Below are 16,206 nucleotides of genomic sequence, written 5' to 3' on the forward strand. Positions count from 1 at the left end.
TCGCCCAATGGAATGTATTGATGGCTACTTGAAAAGAGATAAAACACAGGTCGCCATAAAACTTCAGGTTACTCACAAGGCACGATAATAGAACAGCCTAGCATACACAAAGTTAAAAACCCATGTTTAGAATCAGTGAGACCAGAATGAGTGAAACGACTGAAATCGTAAACATTTTTTAGATTAAATGTTCAGTATTTACTTTCTTATTTCCATCGTTTGTTAGTGCTGATCACAGCATGTGGGTTTACAGGGGAGACTACTGGAAATAACAGAGGGCTGCAAATATGCAAGACATTTGTAATTTCACACGTGTAAATATAATACCAAATTTACTCCTACAACCCAACAATCTATGCATTCAGGTCATCATAGAATTCACTGATGAAATCAGAATGAGCTACATAGTGTAGATTTTTAGTGCTTCATCTTGTAAATTGGACACGTTTCCCCGCAAATTCAGCGCACAGCTTTATCACGATATTTATTTTTCTATCAAAGGTAATCTTTATGTCAGCTATAATTTATATCATATTTTAGTTCTAGTAAACTTGACTGATTCATACTTTTTTTGGGGAGAGAACCATCAATGAAGTGTAAAGAAAATACAAAATCATCTGACTCAGGATTTTACCAACAAGTCTAGATATATAGATTTGGACATTTGCTACTTGCATTTTATCAGTTATTTTCCAGAGATATACCTCTAATGAATGTTCAGGTAAATCTTGTTTGCTTTGCTTGCTCAGAGGAAAACAAACACTCCAAGCACACGCAAGTTGGACAAAGAATGATGGGCAAACAATTTTTCAACATTGGCAACAAAATGGGAAAGGTGGAATTTATTTTACATAATAATCCTCTGTGTAATAACTCTCGTAATAACTCAATGTAAAATGGTATGAATTCTGTAATTGTTCCCACATTTAGTCCACTTTCCACACAGTAGTCTCCAGAGGTGTGCACCAGTATGCGTCTGACTACGCAAGGCTAGGTTTCCTCAAACGTGCTGCTGGTCCAGTCGCTGGTCAGCTGAAGGGGGTCGATGTGCGGCTGAGAGAAGGGCTGCAGGAAAAGGCCCAGGGTTCCTGCCACACACACAATCACGAAGACCCACAGGAAGAGGCGGTCCACCACCATTGCCACGTACTTCCAGTCCTGGATGACCTGGAGAGTTGGGGGAACAGGAGAAGGAATCTCGCTCAGTAAGAGCAGTGTTGAGACGTGTCAGTATAACGGTAGCCAGTGAGTACTTATAAAACACACAAAAAAGGCTCCTGGCTCAGTATAGTATACAAAGGTTCCTGGGTCAGTATAGTACACAAAGGTTCCTGAGTCAATATAGTACACAAAGGTTCCTGAGTCAATATAGTACACAAAGGTTCTGAGCATGTTTCATATCAACTTCATCTATCTGCTCTACCAGTGAAATGCGTGAGACCAAGGCCGTAAAGCTGGACACAACTACTGTAGAGACACACAAACATCTGTGTACTCATTTTATGTATCTATGCTTTATTCATTATTTTGATCATATGTTTACATGTAACTTAAAAATTCAAGTATGGACCTCATGTTAAACAACAAAACTTTTTCAGTTTTGGAATCCTTAATATTTTGTTTTATCAAAAGTTCAACTCCTCACTGACAAATAGCTTTGAGACTTGGAACCTGTCAGGACATCTCTTTCTCATCTCAAGGAACTTACCAACTGGTCCTCCTCATCCCCAACCAAACGATCAGAAATAAACTGGATACCCTCTAGTGCTCTATCTACTGTAGGGTTCTGCTCAGGTTTTCCACGCTGCTGCGGACGTCCGGTCCTCTTAAGCTGTTCTCCGGCGAACCCTGAGGACCTCCGCATGTCGTCATTTTTTAAATCATAGCTGCGGTCCTGGGCATCCACCTCAGTGTTGGAGCTGAGCAAATCAGACCACGAGCTGGAGGAGGTTGTGGTGGCGCTCGCCGAGTCCCACGAGTCCTTCTCTGTCCTGGGCGCGGGACGACCCCTCTGGGCCCTCTGCCTCCGAAGACGCTGTTCAGCGGAGTAGTTCTGTGGGCGTTTCATGAAGAGTAGAGTCGGGAGGCTGACCAGGAACAGCTGCCTGACCCAGTGGGGCATGTTGTGTGTGCTGGGGGCACGATGGTGCAGGTTCAGCACGCACACACTGGAGATGATGGAGAAGGTCACCAGCACCATGGTGAAGGTCAGGTACTTCCCGATAAGGGGCACATCCAAGGAGGTGGGCGGGACGATCTTGGAGATGAGCAGGAGGAACACGGTGAGTGCCAGCAGCACGGAGATGCAGAGGGTGATCTTTTCCGCACAGTCAGACGGCAGGTAGAAGACCAGGATGGCCAAGGCCGTGATGAGCGCGCAGGGGATGATGAGGTTGATGGTGTAGAACAGGGGCTTCCTCTGGATGATGAAGTCGTAGGTTATGTCCACATAGGTGGGGTCGGTGGGCTTCGTTGTGCGCCTCCCGGGCAAGGCCAGGATGTCCCACTCTCCGCTGGGGGTGAAGTCGTCCATGGCGGCCATCCTGTCGCGGAGGACCATGTCGATCTCCGTGTGGTCGTATGTCCAGGAACGGAACTTGAGGGTGCAGTTTTGCCTGTCGAAAGGGAAGTGCTTGACCTCGATCCTGCACGCGCTCTTATAAATGGCAGGAGGCAGCCAGTACACCAGTCCGCTGGCAAACACAATCGCATTGGTGAAGACCCTTACCTCATACTCTCCATCCGCACTGGGAGGGAAGAAACGGAGAAACATAGAAGACTAAGTATGAAGAACCAGCGACCAAGATACAATTTCAATACAATGAAAGCACTCGTTGTAACGTACTTGTTGTAAAGAACAATATCAGGCAGCCATAAATGCTTAGAGGGCACTCTGAGTTTTGTGATTCCTTCATACTTAGAGGGGTCCCATGTGAGTCTGAAGTCCTGCCAGCTCTAACACAAATGAACCATTAGCATTCCACTGCTGGCAGGTAGTATGACATACAGATAATTTCTCATCAGAAGAGTAGGTTATTGAAAAATAATTTAACATTAGCTATTAGGTCAAATTGAAATGCTAATTAAGAGCAAAATGCAAACCTGTGTGAGCCAGACACTGGTTACCATGATCTGTTCTCTTTCATTCTACAGATTAAAAACAATAGAAGAACAGCAGGAAACTGATACGTTAAAATCAACAGACACTGAAATTGACACCTACTAAAACCAATACATGCAAGAATTTGAAATACACTGAAATCAACATATCCCAACGTTCACAAATGTAACACACCCTTTTTTAACACCCCTGTTTTTTTTCCATCATTACAATCGCCTTCTAAACTCAACCTTGCATGAAAATGATGGACGTCAGAAGGAAGGCGAGGGAGGTCACCGTGGCAACTCACCACACTGATAAGCTGTGCGAGAGACACCTGCAGGCTGACAGTCACCCTCTCGCTGTGGTTGGCAGCAGGTCGGATGAGCTTGCTGTAGCGATCTTTACCTAGCAGCCAGTTTATGAGGCGCTCCTCTGCACTCTGGCCACCTGGAGGACACACACTTGTGTGTCAGTCACCTGTATGTACTGTTACACACCTGTCTGTCAGTCACCTGTATGTGCTGTTACACACCTGTCTGTCAGTCACCTATATGTGCTGTTACACACCTGTCTGTCAGTCACCTGTATGTACTGTTACACACCTGTCTGTCAGTCACCCGATGTACTGTTACACACCTGTCTGTCAGTCACTTGTATGTGCTGTTACACACCTGTCTGTCAGTCACTTGTATGTGCTGTTACACACCTGTATGGCATGTGCTGTTACACACCTGTGTCAGTCACCTATATGTGCTGTTACATACCTGTCTGTCAGTCACCTATATGTGCTGTTACACACCTGTCTGTCAGTCACCTATATGTGCTGTTACACACCTAGTCACTTGTATGGCATGTGCTGTTACACACCTGTCTGTCAGTCACCTGTATGTGCTGTTACATACCTGTCTGTCAGTCACCCGATGTACTGTTACACACCTGTGTGTCAGTCACCTGCATGTGCTGTTACATACCTGTCTGTCAGTCACCTGTATGTGGCGTTATAGACCTGTCTGTCAGTCACCCGATGTGCTGTTACAGGTCTGCAACAGCTTAGTGAGACTGCACATTACACAGAAATGCATTAAGCCACGGAAGAACCCAATGTGGTGTTTTCATGGCCGTTTTCACAATTCAAACATCACTGTGATAAATCATGGCATCATTCCCCTCAGAGGTCTGAGTAACTATGACAGACTACAGAACTTCTGCAACACGAGATAGCCGTTAATGTGCGAAACAGGTGATTAAGAAATACACTTACTTGCTAGGCGAAGGGACAGGCAGAGGAGGACAGTAAGCAGTTCCATTGCCTTACTGAAGTGAAATGCAACCCTCTGACCAGATAACGATGTGGATGAAATCACATTGCCATGCAGCTTGATATATAAACCCTAAGTGTCAATGAGAAATCGCTTTTTACACAGAGCTGAGTTCATTGGTCCTCTATCTTATGATACACTCAGGGCTCTGACCCTGATGGAGTGGAATCTAGGGCACAGAACAGAAAACTTGACTGCCCTCCCTCCCCGTAATTCTTTTAATCCACACTCCTAAAGGACATCATATGGGTATGTAAAATTACTGTTAGCTGGTAGCGCTGCATTGCTATCATTTACATCAACATTTACATCAAAATACTATGGGGGGGGGGGGGGGGGGTCGAATTATGATGACAGGATCAGAAATGATGATGGTAGCTCATCGTAAAGCCATCTCCTAAGTTCTAGCCGCTTTAACCTCATAATAACAGGAAGCTGGACAGGGCACACAAATTATGCTGACAGTGTTCTGGACTGAAAATAAATTCAACTCTTCAGCGGGAGGGATTTTTGTCTGTATGACAGACTTGCTGATCATCAAGACTGATTTGAATCTCATTAACAGAGCTAAGCCTGGTAGGACTGACAAATGATTTCAGTCTCGTGGTCTCTAATGGGACTGCGCTTGGTGGGACTGAGGAGCGGAGAGGGAACTGGAGATTACGCTGGGCTTCTCAAGGAAGTGGAGTTGGCAGTTCTGGGTTGTGCTGTAATTAACAATGAATGATGTAATTTTATGGGAAGAGTGAAATGATTATATTCCACTGTAATCCGGAGCATTGAATGTTCCATGGCTCTGTTATAGGAACCATTCATTTTCAAATAAATTAAGATACTAGAATGAATACAAAAACTAAAAATATATCACTCGAGGAATTTTTTTTTGTTTACCAAATTCAAATCACAACACATTTCACAAACAAACTACATTTCATTGAAAGTCAGTGAACAAGCGAATCATCGTAAAATTCTTTATTCATAAACTTGATACAAGTTTACAAATTCTGTACATGGTCAAAATTTCACTTGCAATGGAAAAGAAAAAAAAACAAGCCAAACCCAGAACATGCCCACGGTGTAAAGTTTAACAGCTTAACTACCAATAGATGGCACCTGATCAGAATTCCATAATTGGTCTACATGGACTTCAGAAGAGAGACTGCCCAGTTACTAAAGACGAGCTAGCAATGGACCTATATTTCTGAGGAGGGCTTTCAGATGACCACCACGGCCCAGGAGCCTGTAGAACCTGTATGAAAGTTTTGGGGAAAAAATGGAGGAAGATGAAATCTGGTCCATTTCCCAGAATGTCCAACATACCTGTGGGGTTGGCTGATATGCTTTAAAACAGGGTGATGGTGCACAATCTTTAAATGTGAGAATTATATGATCAATGAAAAGGGAGCTTTGAGAGGAGACCAGGCTATGCTGCCCAGCTAGTTTTGGCTAACATTGAAAAAGACTTTCACCAACCACCATCTTTACACCGTCAGTTCCACAGAAGACTTATCCCTCCTGGATCAGACTCAGAGGTCATCATCATGGGGAACAGTTCAAGGTCAAACCGGCAGCCATTGGTGGCTGGTTTTTACCATGAGGTTATGTGATATGTTGTTATGTCAACCAGAGCTCACTAAGAAATATTAAACAGCTTTTCACACCCGGCTCAACAGACATTATATTCTTAACTCATATGGTACAACAAGGTTAAATTCAGTGTTTGGATATGACATTATCTTCCACTTTGACCTAAGAGGCACATTTTTAGCATACTGTGCAAATACCAATCCAGAGGAACAAAAGCACTTATCATGCCTCTCACTCCTGGGGTGACGGTCAAAGAGCATATTTGGAAATAAAAACAGAATAAGCATGAAGAGTATAGTTATCTTTGAGACCATGGACGCCAGCACAGCCCCAGAGTGAGTGTGTGTGTGTGTGTGTGTGTGCGGTTCCAGTGAGGACAGCAACAGCAGGCTCGTGCTGAGAGGAGGAAGCCCCCTTTGCATGGCGTTCATTTTTAAAGGCTAAACTTGACCCTGAGGTTCCACAGAAGAAAATGGAGGGGTGTCTGAAGACAGCGCCCTCTCTACACACTTTTTTTTTTTTTTTTGTCTTTGTCTTTTGTTTTCTTTTAAACTCCAAGCAACAGTGAACAACAAGATTCTCCATCTCCAACTGCAATTCAAACGACAATGATGCATGCTGTACGTTTTAATGTCCTAAAACAAACCTAACCCAGCAATGTAACAAGTTATTGTTATTTGTATAATGTGCATCTTAACACTGTACTGTGATAAAAGTGTCCTGTTATGGAGTTCTCCTCTCCACTCTAATGTATTAGATTAGTGCAGCAAGCAGATATGCTTGTCAAAAACAGAAAACATAAGGCTTAACCATATTTCTGTACAGAACTACACCAGTGAGAGGGTTTAAGGTGGTGATGAGTTGGCCTATTACTATGAATATTAGGATACAGCACACCCTTCCACCCTTATTGATGAACATGAGAGAACAAGATGGAGAGACTTCTAGATGGGCCTACGGATGAGACAGATTCCACATTCAAACACATCGAGACGGGCCGACAGGGTCATAACTAGCTCCCCTCCTCTGCTTGTGTCCAGGCCTGACGCAAACGTCGGCCTCTAGGCCCGTAAGTCTCTGAAGATCCCGGGAGTGAAGCATACTCCTGAGAAGCCGAGTAGCCAGGTTCCCAGTCATTCTCCGTACGCACGCACACGCACACACACACACACACACACACACACACACACACACACACACACACACACACACACACACACACACACGTTTCCATCTCAGTATTACTATTAAAATCTGATTAATGTCACACACACGCACATGTGCAGGGGTCATTTTTAGCTATGGTACAATGCAACACTCGGCTTTCTGAAGCCCGTGCTTGTGTGTCTTTGCGGGATTAGCTACATGCTAAAAGCTAGCGAGAATAGATGAGCTTTCGGCTACTCAACTGAATATAAACTGAAGTCATCACGCCATCTCTCTCTCTCTCTCTCTCTCCACTTCATGATTGGTGTCAACACTATGATCATTAAGACAATGGAGAGTACAATACAAGTATATAATAGTCCCGTAACAATGTCAAAAATATGTACCAGAACATTTCACACACAGTCCGAGCCTCAGAGAAGACCAGACCAGTGTCTCTGGAGGGGCCGGCCAATGCAGCGCGTCCCCACAGCATCCGAAGCGTTGGTTCTCAGTGAACCCCGCCGTCCCAAAGACAGGAGAGAATCCAGAGCTGTGGCAGTGACCTTCTTTCCTGACCGAGTGGCCATCACTCCAAGCCCACCACCCCACACCGGAAATGGGAAGTCTCAAACGTCGATAGGGAAGAGGACGGCCAGTCTCCACAGCTCCTGCTCTCCCAGTCGCTACTGAATACTGGCCAGGCGGAGGAGCGGAGGAGGAGATGAGGTCTGACCTCTGACCTTTGCCCAAACGCCTGGTCCTCATTGAGCCAGAGGTGACGAGAGAGCAGCAGCCATTTCAACCAACACAATGGAAGTTGGTTTCCATAGAGACAGCGGGGGTTCCCTCGCTCCCAGTGAAGAGTCAGTGAAGTAGGGAAATACGACACAAAAAAAATAAAAGAGGAAAGACAAAACTGAAAGAAAAGAAGCATAAGGTTTGACCTGAAAACCTGTGCTCCTAGAGGCCCTAACTTTAGCCATCTTCCTTTGGAGGAGTGTACCAGCCTGAGGAGGAGACAAAGACAAGAAATGACAACATGTCAAACAGAACCTGGAACGCCAGCAGCGTGCCACCAGAGAACCCAATGCTTAACTTCAAACAGAACCTGGAACGCCAGCAGCGTGCCACCAGAGAACCCAATGCTTAACTTCAAACAGAACCTGGAACGCCAGCAGCGTGCCACAAGAGAACCCAATGCTTAACTTCTGAGTTTAGGATTAATTAGGAGTTTATTGATAATGTGAAAATTCCCCAAGATATTGAATTCACAATTTGACACTTAAAACAAACACTCTACTCTCCAAACTTCATCACTGTTGCCATTTAAAAAAATGGTGTGCATAATAAGGACATCTACGTAAAATACAAAATCACAAGGCACTGGCGAAGATCAGGATCATTATATGCAAATCTGCATAATCCATTAGGATGAGTGTTTATCCAAATTCTGTTTAGTATTACTCAAGCACTTGTAGAAATCCAAACCTCGAAATGACCTACCATTCTTTTCATGAATCTGTACCAGGGACTTGTAGGACTGCTGTGCTCTGGCAAGATTATACTGGTTCTGTAGGAGAGGGCGACACGAATGTTAAACACAGCATTTATGACTGGAGCAGCACCACATTAGACACACAGAGAAACACTCACACAGGTACAGGGTTCAAGAACACAGAGAAACACACACACACAGGCACAGGGTTCAAGAACACAGAGAAACACTCGTGGAAAACTACACTGCTCAGTTTACAATGTTGGCCAAATGTATAGACATTTATACAAAATGAAAGAAGCAAACATAAAAACAAGACGTTCTATACATTTTTTTATATGCTGCAATAATATGTTATATACTGTTATAAATGAACCAGCGGCCACAAAACACACAAAAGCATGCTCAAATTGAAATTTTGCTAAAAGAAGGTGTTTGTGGATGAGAAGTCGCAAAATTTCACCTTCACCTTATTGGCTCCAAACTGGACTCTAGCTTTTCCTTTCACTAAGGTAGCGTTGATCTGCATGATGACAGACTCTATGGAATAGGCACTACTCCAGCCCTGAGAGACACAAGGACAAAGATGGAGAGAGAGGGACAGAAAGAGACAAGGGAGGGAGACAAGGGAAGAGTTGGAGAGAGAGAGGGAGGGAGAGACAAGGGGAGAGATGGAGAGATCCAGAGCGTTAACCAGACAGGACCTTAGTGACCCAAACAAAAATGCCCAAAACTGCTGGTGGAATTTTAACAACAGAATAAATCCTATGAGCAGTTGCTGAGGATAAAACTGTGCAAGGAGTGGGGTAATACAAGCAGCATACAAGTCCACGCAGAGGGGTGGGGTAATACAAGCATACAAGTCAACGCAGAAGAGTGGGAGGATCAGGCGGGAATCAGAAAGCCAACGCTTTTAAAGTGTCTATAGTCTATATAATGACTATAGTGCTGTTTTTTGTGCTTATGAACTGTAAGCTCGACTATGACCAGTAAGCTGTATGTTAAGATCTTTAAGATGGTGAGACATTTCATTTAAAGATGATGTGAGCTAAGTCATGGTAAACACAAACCTGTTTAGTGAGAAGCTCCATACACAAGGCCCCTCCACCAAGAACGTAACTGCAACAGAGAGATCATAGCTAAACACACCACCAGTTTCAGACATCTCCACGGGTCCAGTAAGGACTGAGACAGAAACGGTTTCATGCGTGTGGAGTGAACACGAGGCCCAGAGGATAAACGTTAACTGTGAGTAAATGTGTGGATTGAACACTAGGCCCAGAGGATGAACGTTAGAACTAAGGGGAGGACAGAAAGGGCGGGTGTAGTTCCTAGAATTTCCTGAAGTTTCTAGAATGCTCCTGAGAGCGGCCAGCCCACGTGAGCTTCACTTCACTTCACTTCTTCACTTACCCTCCGGAGAGAACGGGGGACACAACCCGCACAAACGGTGGATCAAACGGAAAATTATCCTGTCAACAAAAACAACCATCACCACAGGGAACATTTTTAAAGTTAGGAACTAGTGAACTGAAAAGGTTCCCATCCTTTGTGCCAACAGTTCACTCTTTGGCACCTCTGGGATTGTTGGGGATGTTTAAAAGACATGTCCAAACAGAGGAACCTACTTTATATGAGAAGTTAAGGAGGATGTAGTCCACGCCTTCCTTCTCCTTTAGAACCTGCAGGTCACTGTGTAACGGGCTATCAGGGTCCACCCTATGAAAAACAACAGCAACACAAACATGATTAAGGCTTTTAGAGTCATTCTGTTTAATGCAAGTCAGTTACTTGTGAATTTGCAGATGCAAAAACACAAACATGATTAAGGCTTTTACAGTCATTCTGTTTAATGCAAGTCAGCATCTGAATCTGCAAAAGTAAACACAAACACCCACTTGACAAGAACTCAACACAGACCTTCCTGTAGACAAATGCATACGACTTCCTGACTATTTACATTCAGCCATGACCAGTTACTTACGTTTTCAGCTTGATATGCCACTCATACAGGCTGTCATTGGCTAGCTCCACTGAATAGATCCCTGTAAAAACGAATTAAAATCATTAATATGATGAACACAAATAAACATGTTCATTTTTTTTTTGTTCAATGTATATTTATTGAGATTTTCAAACACAAACACAGTTGACACAATAACACCGGGACAAGCAAACAGACACAACACCACAAAATAAAACAAGGGGGGAAAAAAAAGAAGTCCAGAGTGGTTAGTTACCTATGTAGTACATAACAACTTATTCAAGGTGCATTGTCATTTGTTCGACATATAAAATAAATGGACGCCATGCGACGTCAAATTTCCCTATTGAACCATTTACAGTGTATCTAATTTTTTCAAGCTTAAGAAAAAACATTACATCACAGACCCATCTGCCAAAGGAAGGGGGTTGGTCACTCTTCCAATTCAAAAGAATAAGTCGGCGTGCCAAAAGGGAGGAATAGGCTAAACTATTTAATTGTGCCTTTTGCAGAGAGAGATCGTCTGCCGGTCCACCAAAAAGGCCAATGAAAGGACAGGGATCTATAGTTAAACCTGAGATTGCTGAGTATACCTCAAATATTGAGGACCAGAATGCTGTCAAACTAGAAAAGGACCAAAATGTGTGATAAAGAGTGGCCGGTGCTTGCTTACACCTGTCACAGATAGGGTTAACTCCTGGGAAGATTTTGGATAGTTTAACCTTGGATAAACATGTTCATTTAACAGGATATAAGACTATCCTGACTTTGATCTAACTAAGTGATCGATAGATCTCCTCAGAGTTCTTGAAGACTCACCTGACTTGAAACTCGGTGATCGATAGATCTCCCTGAGCTCCTTCATGAGACGATCCGATGCCTGAACCGAGCCTGACACTGCACCCTGGAACACAAGACAACATATGCATCAGTGAGGTCAAACAGAGGTCAATCAGCACCCTGGAACACAACACAACATATGCATCAGTGAGGTCAAACAGAGGTCAATCAGCACCCTTCAACACAACATATGCATCAGTGAGGTCAAACAGAGGTCAATCAGCACCCTGGAACACAACACAACATATGCATCAGTGAGGTCAAACAGAGGTCAATCAGCACCCTGGAACACAACACAACATACGCATCAGTGAGGTCAAACAGAGGTCAACCAGCATCCTGGAACACAACACAACATATGCATCAGTGAGGTCAAACTGGTGTGGTGTAGAACAAGACACCATATCACCAAGGGACCTAGTTTGGCGGTGGAAAGTCGGCAATCGGGAGGGTTGTCTTAAACTCCAGCATTGAATAAAACGTTCTGCTGAGACGTGAATTTTGGATTCAAGCGTTGTGACATATTCTTCTCTGACAAGGAACATTTGCATGCGCCAATCACAAACCATCACTGCCCAATTCAGCAACTGGAAGATTTACTGGAAGAGTGGCACATGCCTACATATTTCTGTACTAGTAAGGCAGTGGGAGCAACCCTGTGTTAAGGGTTAATGCAATGAATCCATCTTTGATATCCTCAAAGCGTGAGCCTCCCTGTGTTAAGGGTTAATGCAATTAATCCATCTTGGATATCCTCAAAGCATGAGCAACCCTGTGTTAAGGGTTAATGCAATGAATCCATCTTGACAAGATATCAATAAGATCCCAGCTCAGTCTGAAACTAAACTGTAAAAGGATACGGGGATAATCTGAACACACTTGGCAAACTCAACTTTCTTAACCAAGCTGGTGATGAGGACACTGCTTCTGCTGTACTTCGAGGGATAATTCATGAATGATAATGTTCTTGCCTGAGGAAACAGTCTGCCAGTTCAAAGCAGACAAGCTGAAACAGCCCCCCCGGTGTCCAAAAGTTTACAGGATTTTATATTAAGCATACATTTGATTCCTGAAAATCACCATTAATCACAAACTCACATCCGAAGTTACTTTAACATAATTATATGGATATAAGTTTAACTTAAACATCCATAATATTGACTGAAGACTTAGGCTCGACTGACGGATCGGAGGGAAAGAAGTTTGGTTAGTGGCCGATCTGAAAGGCGAGGAGAGACCAACAGTGACCCCGTCCTCCGGTAACGTGGGCGTAAAACATCTCATCTGCCTGGTGTTCTTACATTTAAGTGGTCCTGTCTCTGGTTCTTGCGGATCTTCTCCAGAATGACTAGGTTCTCCATCTCGATGCCGTCGTCCTCAGACTTCTTGGCCTCTGCTGGCTCCTCCTTCATCTCGTAGTGGTCAAGGTCTTCTATGTCCTGCTGCCAACCAGATTACACACAAAGTCATCTGCATGTTACACACACACACACACAGGTCAATTTGCCTTTTATTTATTTTTTCCAAATATTTCTCAGTGGTCAAGTTCTTCACTGTCCTGGTGCCATACAGGTTGCACACAAACACACACACAGTGCCACTAGGCTACACACTAGTGGTTGCACCAGAACATAACTTTATAAATCGAGTACTCGCTATGGAAGACGGAGTGCTCAGGCACTGGGGTCGGAAGGGTGTGGGGATGGAGTTCATGCGGGAGCCGTCTTGCAAATTAATGAAGTGATATGAACACTTGGCATGGATGATTACCGACGATATTTTAATGTTCTACAGCGGCCCAGGTTCAGTCAACAAAGTGTGTTTTTCCAATAAGTGTTGTTATTGTGTTTATATATAACGGCTGGTTTTCTTTGTGGATTTGGTGAAACCTGGTCATCACTAGTAAGCCAAACCGATTCAAAAATGTAATTAGTCATGTTGGCTTGCACCTTTTCTTGCAATTATTTTTCAACAAAATCAATTTGTTTAGCCGTGTTAGCAGAGCAGCCTACTCTATTACATGACAGACTCAATGTTAGAGCCATCCTTACCAAATCCATCCACAACTCAAAATTGTTGCATGTTTATTTTATTACGACAGTTGGGAAAGAATTTTTTTCATTTTCTGTTTTATCAATTGAATTATCCTTTTCTGCTGTCGCCATCCTTCCTCTTGTTTACCAAGGGCTCTAACCGGAAAACATCTAGCTTCATGTGATTAATGAGTACTCGATGGTAATGTAGAAATTCGAGAATTGATGCAACTGCTCGAGTACATGAAAGTTCAAGTACTCTGTGCAACCCCAACTACGAACACATAACCTTACAGATAAAGGACAAAATTGGTCCAGTATTGAGTCAGAACGCTAAAGGCGGAAACCGCAAAACAGCCCTACAAGACAGACAGAATGTCAAAATAAACTGTTTGTTTTTCGCCACTGACAGGCTCTTAATGTTGTTATAAGGGTCTGAGCACATGGAAAGGATCCCTACAGAGATAGGATCCCATTCTTTAACCATTTTGCAGTTGCAGTTTTAGCGTTCTAACCCAATACTAGGTCATCATAACCAGTAGGTTCAGAGGAACAGGTCAAATATAATGAATAAGGAAAAACACCTCTCCCATGTCATCTTCCTCCTCCTCTTCTGAGGTGTCAGTGGTCCCATGCTGAGAAATCACAAAATACAGATGAATATCAAGTTCATAAAAGACCTGTGCAGATGAATATCAAGTTCATAAAAGTCCTGGGCAGATGAATATCAAGTTCATAAAAGTCCTGTGCAGATGAATATCAAGTTCATAAAAATGCCTGTGCGCGGCCATGATACGGTTTAATTTACTGGTCTAGAACACATGCTCTACAGAAGTCATACAAGAGTGAGCCGTAGCATTCCACTCATCCAATCAGCGCACACCACTTCCCAAAGCAGCATCAGCATGTGTCTTTTGTGGATCACACCATTGACGTTGGTGCAGGGCTGAACAGTGCGACCATCTCACTCAATGCATGCGAGCAAAAATGTCGGTATGCGGACGTGAACAAATATTTAGGCGCACTGGTATGAGTGACTCCTAACAAAGTTAATATTGGCGTATGAAATGACCAACTACATTGACAAGCACCGGAGGAGAACACAACAACAACAAGTAAACAACACCTCCCGAACGCCGCTATATTTCAACACGAGTTACACATCATGCTACAATTGGCCACCTCCAGCGGTGCAATGCGGTGCCCAAAAACAACATGGCATTTTTACACCGCAGAGATGCGTCAGTCACAGCGCAATAATCCACGAACCGCACAATCGGCTGTTGGCAGGCAAGTGGCCATGGCAAAGCTGTTTGGCAGTTGAAGAGCAGAGATGGTTAGGTTTTGGTATGTTTGGTTTGTTTGTCTATAACGCAGGACAACTACCAGCTTCATGTTCTAGCTGCAGAGACACCAGGTAAAAATATACCTTTCTGTCCACCAGGTAGAAATATACCTTTCTGTCAACCAGGTAGAAATATACCTTTCTGTCCACCAGGTAGAAATATACCTTTCTGTCCACCAGGTAGAATGTCCTGGTTGAAGAACTGTGCCTTTCTGTCTTACAAGCAGAACTTTTTGGCCTACCTGCCAAAGTGGCAGTGGTGAATGAAAAAAGTTACTGGCCAGACCCACCAAAATAACATAATTTGTATTCATTGTAACATGCTGCCTTCACATGTAATTTCACGCTGACTGAAACGACTCAAGCTTCAAAGTCTGCCAAACAGTCCCTGGGGCAGTGCGAGGTCTGGTGGCTCTTGATATCCTCGACTTTTGTAACGGACGAGGTAACGAGAAAATGATTTTGCTCTACAAACACTGCACTGTAGCATCAGTTGTGAGCCACCTCACACTAAATCCCCCCTCCCCCCTTGGCAGTAGTAGCTGTTGCGGTTAGCTGAGGTGTACTGATGGTAGCCTCAGGTTCAATAAAAGCAGTGGGAGCTGGAGCAGTTGCCTCAGGTTCAATAACATCAGTGGTAGCTTTTGGAGGGAGGCGCCACTTCAGGAATATATCTCCACATTATGCAAAATACATTCAGTAGCTTATACGTTCAGTAGCCTTATTGTGTAGCTAGTGTTGCACTCTGTGGGTCTCGCCCTTCCCCTCCCTACCTGTCTGTGCTGCGAGTAGACATGCACCTTTCTGTCCTACCTGTCTGTGCTGCGAGTAGACATGTACCTGTCTGTCCTACCTGTCTGTGCTGCGAGTAGACACCCACCTTTCTGTCCTACCTGTCTGTGCTGCGAGTAGACATGTACATGTCTGTCCTACCTGTCTGTGCTGCGAGTAGACACCCACCTTTCTGTCCTACCTGTCTGTGCTGCGAGTAGACATGCACCTTTCTGTCTTACCTGTCTGTGCTGCGAGTAGACATGCACCTTTCTGTCTTACCTGTCTGTGCTGCGAGTAGACACGTACCTGTCTGTGCTGCGAATACACGTGTACCTGTTCGTGCTGCGAGTACACACACACCTTTTTTTCCTGGCTGATGGGTCCAGCAGGGAGGGGCTGGTCCAGCATCTCCACATCAGGGTGCTGGGGCAGGTTGTAGAGGCGGCACAGGTCACAGATGAGCCTCTTCAGCTGCTGGAGCAGCTGCACAACCCAGCAGAGAGAACACAGTCAGTCAGCCTGACACCGTGAGGGTTGCAGTACTGGGCTCCCCTGTCACGTGTGTGGTGTGGTCTGT

The 16,206-nt window shown here is 44.2% G+C and overlaps 2 protein-coding genes across 6 annotated transcripts in view; both read right to left on the reverse strand.

Moving 5' to 3' along the window:
* Nucleotides 1-872: 872 nt before the first annotated feature.
* LOC105892336 (neuronal acetylcholine receptor subunit beta-4-like) lies at nucleotides 873-4,410 on the reverse strand. Its single transcript, XM_031562294.1, has 6 exons — nucleotides 4,365-4,410; nucleotides 3,411-3,550; nucleotides 3,103-3,147; nucleotides 2,846-2,955; nucleotides 1,709-2,747; nucleotides 873-1,167 (listed from the first exon to the last, which is right to left on the reverse strand). Exons 1-6 carry the CDS (start codon nucleotides 4,408-4,410, stop codon nucleotides 991-993), a joined length of 1,557 nt encoding a protein of 518 aa, XP_031418154.1. The 3' UTR covers nucleotides 873-990.
* Nucleotides 4,411-5,379: 969 nt separating this feature from the next.
* LOC105892539 (ubiquitin-conjugating enzyme E2 Q2-like) overlaps nucleotides 5,380-16,206 on the reverse strand; it is a 14,104-nt gene continuing 3,277 nt past the window's right edge. For 2 of the 5 annotated variants that reach the window (XM_031564697.2, XM_031564698.2), the window contains exons 3-13: nucleotides 15,990-16,112; nucleotides 14,095-14,145; nucleotides 12,779-12,919; nucleotides 11,457-11,541; nucleotides 10,638-10,698; nucleotides 10,282-10,372; nucleotides 10,067-10,125; nucleotides 9,724-9,772; nucleotides 9,117-9,218; nucleotides 8,662-8,728; nucleotides 5,380-8,165 (exon numbers count right to left, since the gene is read on the reverse strand). In XM_031564697.2, coding sequence (XP_031420557.1) covers nucleotides 8,134-8,165; nucleotides 8,662-8,728; nucleotides 9,117-9,218; nucleotides 9,724-9,772; nucleotides 10,067-10,125; nucleotides 10,282-10,372; nucleotides 10,638-10,698; nucleotides 11,457-11,541; nucleotides 12,779-12,919; nucleotides 14,095-14,145; nucleotides 15,990-16,112 — 861 coding nt within the window. In that variant the 3' untranslated portion in view covers nucleotides 5,380-8,133. The remainder of the gene's footprint in view (nucleotides 8,166-8,661; nucleotides 8,729-9,116; nucleotides 9,219-9,723; nucleotides 9,773-10,066; nucleotides 10,126-10,281; nucleotides 10,373-10,637; nucleotides 10,699-11,456; nucleotides 11,542-12,778; nucleotides 12,920-14,094; nucleotides 14,146-15,989; nucleotides 16,113-16,206) is intronic. The other 3 variants (XM_012818821.3, XM_012818819.3, XM_012818820.3) reach the window with 3 other exon arrangements.

The sequence above is a fragment of the Clupea harengus genome, chromosome 3 (assembly GCF_900700415.2).
Source record: "Clupea harengus chromosome 3, Ch_v2.0.2, whole genome shotgun sequence".
Classification (NCBI taxonomy): Eukaryota; Metazoa; Chordata; class Actinopteri; order Clupeiformes; family Clupeidae; genus Clupea; species Clupea harengus.